Source organism: Aptenodytes forsteri, unplaced genomic scaffold (assembly GCF_000699145.1).
Source record: "Aptenodytes forsteri isolate BGI_AS27 unplaced genomic scaffold, ASM69914v1 Scaffold280, whole genome shotgun sequence".
NCBI lineage: Eukaryota > Metazoa > Chordata > Aves > Sphenisciformes > Spheniscidae > Aptenodytes > Aptenodytes forsteri.
In genome coordinates, this window is record NW_008796042.1 from 2135345 (window position 1) to 2144600 (window position 9256).

Genomic DNA, 9256 nt, shown 5'->3' on the forward strand with positions numbered 1-9256 from the left:
GGGTTTTTCCCTCTCCCACCGCCCGCGGAGCAGCGGGTGGGGGTGCCCCGGGGTGGCCGGCTACCTGCCCGGGGGCGTCTGCGCTCACAGCCGCCCTTCTCTTCTAGCGTGCATCTGCGAGAAGAACAAGCGTGTCACCAGCTGCAGGCAGGCCAACGGCGTCTGCTGGTGCGACTCGGTTGGCTCCGGCGTGTCTGTGAACTGCAACACTTGTGAGTAAAGCACGCGTGTCGGCTGTGGCTTGGCCCGGGTGCGCTCTCTGGTACGGGGTGGCAAGGAAAAGTGCCAACTAAACTCGAGGGAATAGGTGAAAAAGACCATTGAGTTCCCGGTAAATAATGGTAGTAAGGAAGGAGAGCTTACTTCCTGGTCTTCCAGAACAATTGGCAATGGAAGATAAGCGTTTAGGATTCCTCCTGTGTAACTTGTGTGGATATGCGAACGCTTATACTAATGCAGGCTGCTCCATCCTCCTTCACATTTGGTCTCTAATGGCAACGGTTTCTCAAAGATTAATTTTTAGCTCCCTTCTAAACACATATCATGACTTTTCATGCAAATCTAGAGGTGAAGGAGCCTTGTCTCAGGACCTTACTCTTGGTTTGAGCTCAGCTAAGCTGTAAATGATCCTCTGGCTGAGTGAAATTGAAGGTGGCTGGACTTCTTCCGTGTTTGGCTTCAGAAGCTGATGTACCGCAGTTGTGTTGACTTTCTGCACCACCTACGTGTTAGGCACCCGCTCTTCCTTGTAATAGCTTTAAATCTAATTGCTTCTGATGTAACCTTGTGTTTTTAAGACTAAGAGCTAGGTTTCGAATGTGCTGCATACTGTGACTTTCTGGTTATTTTTAGTGACTTCAAAATGCCTGTTGATGAAAGCAGAAGTGACAGGCTCAAAATCGGGTCGTCGTGAGAAACCAAAAGATGCGTTTGAAGATACTGATGGCCTTTATGATCCTGAGTGTGAAAATACTGGTGTTTTCAAGGCGAAGCAGTGCAGTGGAAACACCTGTTGGTGTGTGAATACAGCTGGTGTTAGAAGAACTGACAAACATGATGCAGACTTGAAGTGCAATCGATTAGTCAGAACGACGTAAGTCTTCCAACAGGGTGTGCTGTGACATGAAAACATTCCTGTATTAGGCTCTGCGTTGTAGAGGACTTATCTGTATGAATGATGCACTGGGGATGAATGAAGATGGAGCAATAAACACTTGATTACTGGGGGGGGGGTTGCTTCAGAAACAAGGAGATATTGAAGGGTTTTGGAGGGGGCTTTCTTTGTTTTTCTCTCATTGCTCTGTTTTTTTTCCCTGGGGTTAGATTTTTAGTATGTCTTGTTATATGTATGTGCTTCAAGAATATTCATTGTACTTGCCTATTACTTCAGGGGGATCATCGTTGAAATGAAACATGCTGAGAGAAACGCTCCTCTGAACACTGAATCTTTAAAGAAGTAAGTGATGATAGTAAGATGTCATGGCAGTGTCTGCATGCGCTACTAGAAATCTAGTGTATTTCTAAACAATTGTTTGAAAGCATTGTCAAACCTGTGAACTCATTTGTAAGACATCTCAGAAGTGACCTACAGATCCTTCATAGAATTGCTTTAATTTTTATTGGAAATGAATTAACTACTAAGGAGATTCACTTCCATTTAAAATTGATTGCTACTTTTTTTAACCAAGTCAATGTACTGAAGGAAATGGAAGGTAATAAGGTGAAACTGCCCAAAAAGTAAACTGACAAAGATGGCAAAAGGACCGCATAGAAGCAGCGGGAGAAAAACAACAGTTTAGCTATTTTTTGGCTAAAATAGAATCCTACTTCTCTCTGCCAGAGGTCATATAGCTAGAAAAATGTGCTTGTAGCTATTAGATTCCCCCTCCACTGGAACAAAAGCTGCTACTCTCTAGCTCCTCTTCTGAACTCTTAAAACTGTTCAGACTCTAACACTGCAATAATGTATGTGTTTATTTTTCAGTAAGTGCATCTTCACTGTTAGGAATTAACAGAGCTCTAGTGTAATTTAATAATGAGAGTGTACTGGGTTTGGTTGGGATGGAGTTAATTTTCTTGGTAGCAGTCGGTATGGTTCTGTGTTTTAGACTGGTGACCGAAACTGTTGATAAGTCACCAGTGTTTTAGCTGTTGCTGAACAGTGCTTACATAGCGTCAAGGCCTTCTCAGGCTCTCACTCTGCTGCCCCAGTGAGTGGGTTGGGGGTAGGCAAGTGGTTGGGAAGGGGACACAGCTGAGACAGCTGACGTGAACTGACCAAAGAGATATCCTATATTGTATAATGTCATGTTCAGTAATAAATCTGGAGGGAAGTTTTTCCCAAGTCACCATTGCTCAGAGATTGGCTGGGCATCGATCTGCTAGTGGTGAGTGACTGCTTTTGCATCACTTGGTTTTTTATTCCCCCCCCCCCCCCCCACCCCCATCATCTTACATATACTATTCCTTAAAACCCTTTAACTTATTAGACTGTCTTTAGCTTGACCCTTGAGGGTGGGTTTTTTTCTTGCTTTTGCCCTTCTGATTCTCTTCCCAATCCTGCTAGGGGGAAGTGAGTGTTTAGGTGAGGGTTTAGCTGCTAGCTGGGGTCAACCCACCACAGAGAGACTGCAGGAATAAAAACAATTACACTGGTCTTCCCTGCTTCTGAAAATAGATGTGTAAAACCAGTACTGTTTTTAACAGCTATGGCTTTAATATCCTTACAGGTTCTTCAGGGAAACAATTGCTAATCGTTACATGCTGGATGGACGCTATATAACTAGTGTTGAGGTAAGAGGCACATAATTTTTAGTAAAGTATCAGAATTTTATTTTGTTGTGCATAACTTTGAAAACTCGTGTTTGACTAATGCAATACAGCATGAGTCTTATTAGAAGCTCTCAAAATAGTGACACTTACTGAGCAGCTAGCAAATAGCTGTATCTGAACTGAAATACTGAGAAATTACATACTGCTCTCCTCAGTCTGTAGATGAATTCTTACTTTGCTTCACTAAAAAAGTGGAATTTGAATCATACTGTAAACAGTTGGCTTGAGAACAAGTACCATAAACTTGATTCAGGATGTGAGTTCGCAAGTTGGATCATAATATTTTGCTGTGTATTCGATAGTTGGATTTAAACTAGCCCCCTGCTTAATACTATACTTTTTTTTTTTTTTTTTCAGTATGAAAAACCTTACATTACTATTAACTTGAAGCAAAATTCCTCAGACAAATCTTCTGGAGATGTGGATATAGCTGATGTGGCCTACTACTTTGAAAAAGATGTAAGTGTGTCATGGGTAAAGTCTGCTGAAGACAAGATGTGTATATTGCATTGCATTCAGTAGTCTTACTGTGTACTGGCTAAAGCAAGATGAATTATGGCAGTGCCCAGATGAATGCCTATTACAATGTGAACTAGCAAGTCTCTTTTTTCCTATCTGTTCTTAGGTAAAAGGTGACTCCATCTTTCATAATAACATACTGAACGTCAGCATTGATAATGAAGAACTGCGTTTTGAGAAGACAGTGGTCTACTACGTTGATGAAATAGCACCGGAGTTTTCCATGAAGTCTCTGACTCCTGGCCTCATTGCTGTCATTGTAGTAGTAATAGTAGCAATAGTTGCTGGAATTGTTGTTCTGGTAAGTTCTAACAAAGCTGCCAAGCAGAACAGGTAACAGTGTAATTTGGGAAATAACAACATACCAGGGTAACTGGACTCTGATATGAACAGTCTCCCTCTGTAGACTGGCGTCTTTTTTGAGACTTGGGAGGTGGGAAGGAGGTGATGAACATACCATCACTGTTTCAGGTTATGACTGAAGGGTGGTGCGTGGAAAACGGAAGTATTTGGAAAAACTCACCGAGGTGAAGAAAGTACCTGTCTTGCCTCCTGGTTTAAAGTAGTAGAGATTTGACAGACAGCCTCTCATGTACCTCGCTTTGGAAGGATGGGGAAGGGACAGCTTCAAGTTTGGAGTTTTGAAGTCACAACCAGATAAAGTTACATGTAAGTCAAGACTTAAAGAAAACTTCACAATTATTCTGTCCTTCTCTTACAGGTCTTCACAAGGAGGAGGAAAGGGAAGTATGTGAAAGCAGAGGTAATTAATTTCTGTTTATCGTGGATGTGCAGGGAGGAGGTTGGCCAGAATCCAGAACTCCTAAGTTTGCTCTAGGTTAAAAGCTTTCTTTGGGTGCTTCAGATGTGTTCAAGGAGACTGAAAGTACACAAAGTCTGTAACTAGTTTTCATCTCTATGTAGTTCACTGTGTTCGTTCTACACTAGTTTCAAAGGCAACTGGTGATCTGCTGCATTTCCCAGGGGTGGGGGGCAGTGCTGACAGCAAGTACTAATTTTACGTATCTATAGCAAGGGCCGTACAATCCACAGGAAATACTGATAGTCTTGTTCTGTTATGAAGACCTTTACTTGAGGCATCTGCATGGAGCTTGCAGTTTCTATTGAAGAGTTATTGGGAGAAAGTTATTATATTGGGAGTTAATAAGGAACTATTGAACCTCTTAAGGAGGTTGTAGCGAGGTGGGTGTCGGTCTCTTCTCCCAAGTAACTAGTGATAGGACGAGAGGAAATGGCCTCAAGTTGCGCCAGGGGAGGTTTAGATTGGATGTGAGGAAAAATTTCTTTACTGAAAGAGTGGTTAAACATTGGAACAGGCTGCCCAGGGAAGTGGTGGAGTCCCCATCCCTGGAGGTATTTAAAAGACGTGTAGATGAGGGGCTTAGGGACATGGTTTAGTGGGCATGGTGGTGTTGGGTTGACGGTTGGACTCAATGAGCTTAGAGGACTCTTCCAACCTTAATGATTCTATGAAGAGCTACTTTCCAAGGGAATAGTAACATGGTACTAGTGCATGGTGCTTCACCCCAAGCGTAGAGCCTTTTGTGAAGGAATCCAGAGGGTGTTGTAGCGAAATAGTAAAGTCTGCTCCCTGTACGCACCCCAAAGAGTGCTGTGGTTTTTTCAAAAATAATAATAAAGCTGAAGTGTTACAGTGGTCTTGGCATGTTTGATTCTGTTAGTGTTACATCAAATCCCTTTGCTAATGAAAACCTGGGTTGTTAAGTCCTATTGACTTCTTGGGTCTCACATAGCACAAGTGTTGATCTCCCTCTACCTCCTCCCCTCCAGGTAAAGGAAATGAATGAAATGCATAGAGGGCTGAACGCGTAATTAAATCAGCTGAAGACAGAGTAAGATTCAAACAAGAAGACAACAGAAACATTGGAGGTGTGGATCTTAAAAGGTTCCTCCTGAAAGGGAGGCAATTGTGCTCTCTTAATGATTGTTAAATCTGTTAACAGCCAAGACTGGTAACCACGCTACTACTTTTACTATTTGTTGAGAGTTAAATCTTAAATGCCCCATCTTACTCAAGTCACACTTAACTATTGCTCCCTGATTTTATTTTTTTATGATGATGAAATGAGTTGACAACTGCTGTTACTAGGGTTTTGGAGCATACATGCTTAAATGGTTATTTTACCCTTGTGGGAGGTTTGTTGAAAATAATGACTTTGTAGCCATGTTGTAACGAGACTGTCTCCTGTATAACTGAACTTGATGTTTTTATGGCTGTTTGTACATATTTGAAGTTGCTGTAACTTTTTTATGACTTGAATTAATAAAACTTTGAAACAGGCTTCTAATTCTTCCATGTTGAAATGATGGATGATCTGCTAAGTTATGCTTACAAATTCAGCTGTGTAATATCCTTAAAGCAAGCAACCTCAGCATAGGTGAAAATATTCTAGAACTCCAATTAACAAAGTTTGTATTAGCCATCTAATATCTCAATAGCATGATATTTTTTTCTTAAAGCTGTGAAAAGTATGCTTTATCCTATTTTCCACTCTTAACGTGCAACAGGAGTAAAATATGGATTGTTTGTATAAAAAATAAACATGCTGTGAATGTAGCAATTTCAGGAATGCATAGACTGCTCTTTCAAATGCTATGTAAGTATTTATAATAAAACAAGCCCCTAATCTAGAACATCTCCGGTGTAGGGTTGGGGGCGGGAAGCCTTGGCATCTGACTGCGGAGCTGGGGAAGAGCTGTTACACCATTACCACGATTTGCATAGCTATCCATTGCAAAGTTGTTGCACAGCTAGAATCTGTTTCTGCTGTTATTACTGTTTACTGTCATGGAGGCTGACCGAACTTACACAGGCTATCTACCTGCCAGAGCTTTGGATAAAAGAGCTTGCTTTGGCAGTTGGTCATCTATGTGATGTATATTGGCTAGCAAGTAAATGTGTATAGTCCACCCAGCATATCTGATTTATAAAGGAAATGCTGTAACTCCTGTTGCCAGAGAAATAATGAGATACAAGATAAGGAACTGAATGACAAATCTTATTACTAATGTGTGTTTGTTTTGACACCCCCCCCCCCCAAAAAAGGAAAAGGGGGGTAATTTTCGCACCCCCCCCCCCAAAACAGGAATAGTGGGATAAACCACTGAGAGGATATTCTACATACTGTGTTCGTAAAATTAAATGTGAAACATACCCCATTAGAGAGCTTGTGTGCATCTGCTAAATACAACAGGGGAGTTACCGGAATGTACCTCCGATGTCACAGGTCACCAGTATACCTTCTGCCTTTGAACAAGCTGGTAGCTGACATGCATGTGTTACCGTCTTGGATGTTGCAATGCAGGCAGTGACTGTTCCCTTGGGTCTTCCAACATCTGGTCCTATTACCTTAGGTGTGTGTGCTGAGCTGCTGCAGCCCCCAGGTTTTACTAAATTTATTTTGAGTCTACCGTATGTTTTGGGAAGTGGAGACGTGTGCATCGATTTGCTCTGTCAAGTTGCTGCTCCTGCTAAGCACAAAAATCCTGACGTAGGGAATTTACCGGAGTGCTTTCCAGCCTTTTCAGGCACTTTTTCAGTGACAACTTCCGTAGGGTGGTCTCTTCCTCTGCCAATATATGCCGCTCCCTTTCTCCCCAGGTATGCAGGCGGTCTGCTGAGGTATGATGAATTTCATACAAGTCTGTAAGCTGTTAAACAAATGAAGTCTAGTTTTCAGTCAGCTTGCCTTTCGCTGAGTCATGTCTATTATTGTCTTCCCCAATTCTTCACTATCTCCATATCCTATACTTTCTTAAATGTCTACAATATGGTCTCCTTGCCATTCCTTTTTTCTCCCCGAGATAATAATGCCATTGTTTCCTCTCCTCCTCCTCTTCCTACCCTCCCCATCCCCATTTTCATACCTCATTTTTGGCCTGTGGGATTGGAAAGAGGTGTCATGCTGTGGCTGGGCTGGAGCTACACATGTGCTGACTTGACTGGCTGGTATGTACCTGCTGTGTGGCCTGGACCTCGTCCCAGCTGGTTGGTTTGAAAATCGTTTTCTCCCTACTCTTCCCACAGTAGAGGAAGACAGATCCTTTTCAATTTTTTTTGCCTAATGGAGCTTTTCATATTAGATACTTGCACAAGCTTTTTGTCTCTAACATGGTCTGCTCCCTTGCCAAATTTGACTGAAACTAGCCAAGGGGGCAGAAAACCACAAAGTTTACAGAAATTAATTCAAAAATCAAAGACAGTTTAACTAAATCCACAGTTGAAGAGATTGTACTATATCTGTTTCTAAACTCAGTTGCTACGGTACAAACAGGATGCTGCTCAGCTCTCAAAATGGTGGTCAATAATGTTTTTTTCCCTCGTTTCCTTTTCTAAATAGTTTTATTGACCTTTATATTGTTTTGTTTTGTTCTGTTTTACTAAATACTTCACTTGTGCAACAGTCCAGCTGTATAAAGGTATGTATTTATGGGGAAATGGAAAAGGATGAGGGGGACGAGTTGAAAAACTAGTGTATCAGCATCCTGCAGCTTTATTGTGTTTTATAGTTTTTTAGAGCTAGAGAAGACTAATGTGCTGAAATAAAAAAGCCACTATCAGATTCTGTCAACTCTCCACATGTGCATGTGATGTTTCTTCTCATATATAGACTACTTTTGAGCTGCTGGCAAAATTGATTGCTATTGAAAAATAATATGGTATTAAATAACAAAATACTGTGTTCTCTATTGTAATACTTTGAAAGCATTCAGCAAAGTTAAAAAGCAAGTTTCCTGTAAAAGAAGAATAGAACAATAGAACTTAATAGAAGAGTATTAGTCACTGCATCAATTTATGACAAGGTAAATATTTTGATGCTTCCATTTGCCTAATTCATTAACTTCCTTCCATGAAGGAGCATGTTTTTTAAATCTAAAGTTCTACACAAAGTTGTGATACCATGTTCCCTCTCTTTTAATGTAATATCAGTTATGATAAAGGATATGAAAGGCAGACTGAAGATTTATTAAATAATTTGAGACTGAATAAATGAGATCTTTCGTTACAGAGAGGGGATGGACACAAACTGTACAAGAAACCCTAGTAATAATATTTATCTTAGTGCCTATGTACAACATGGGAAAATAGTGTTTGTATAGGCAAGTGCAAATCTATTGCTTCCTTATGAATTATTACACTAGCATATATATATTAGTTATTATTTCTGCTCAGCAAAATTAAATAAATGTTTATGCAAAGACAATGAGAGACTTTTTAGAAGAGGATATGCAAATAACATATTTGAGAAAGCATGACCAATAAAGTCTATACAACTTTCTTCCAAAGACCCACGTAATCCCTAAGCGTAGTTTCCACAACTACAAAATGAAAGGTCAGTCTGTAGGGTCTGTTGACAGTAGCATGCTCATTACCCTCCTGAACAATCATAGTAAGTTTGGTAAGAGAAATAACATTGTTTGTGAACCATGCTTATTTATATCCTCACCTGCTGGACTTTGATTGCTATAGTATGCAGTGACTTTGGATTACAGACTGCTTGAAGTAGCCCAAAAAATATTCTAGGAAACTAAAAATGCTAGCAGCTCTGCTGCTCCAACTTTACAACTGCTAGTTAATGAATTCTAGCAACTCCCAGGAGAAGCTGCGGTCTGGTATTACAAAGGTCCATCGCTGGGCATATGGGCAGTCAGGCACGCTGTAGGGGTGCCTCGTATGTTGGGGATAGTTGGGCCCATCCCCGCAGAGTTTCGTGAACTTTGCTAAAATCTTTGTCCTCCTTGTCTTAGCAGTGACATGCAATGGCAGACATATGCAAGGGAGAGGGTGGTAGACAAAAAGGAGGGGGTGTGTAATGTTAGAGGCAACACTTAGCAGCTTATAGCATGTAAAAACTTCATACAT

At 41.0% G+C, this 9256-nt stretch overlaps 1 protein-coding gene across 1 annotated transcript in view; it reads left to right on the forward strand.

Moving 5' to 3' along the window:
• The window catches only part of EPCAM (epithelial cell adhesion molecule), a 13560-nt gene extending 8355 nt beyond the window's left edge, over positions 1-5205 (forward strand). Inside the window, exons 2-9 of the mRNA XM_009285592.1 lie at positions 108-212; positions 853-1093; positions 1391-1456; positions 2730-2793; positions 3190-3291; positions 3458-3652; positions 4073-4114; positions 5164-5205. Of these exons, the coding sequence (XP_009283867.1) occupies positions 108-212; positions 853-1093; positions 1391-1456; positions 2730-2793; positions 3190-3291; positions 3458-3652; positions 4073-4114; positions 5164-5205 (857 nt within the window). The remainder of the gene's footprint in view (positions 1-107; positions 213-852; positions 1094-1390; positions 1457-2729; positions 2794-3189; positions 3292-3457; positions 3653-4072; positions 4115-5163) is intronic.
• Positions 5206-9256: the final 4051 nt, after the last annotated feature.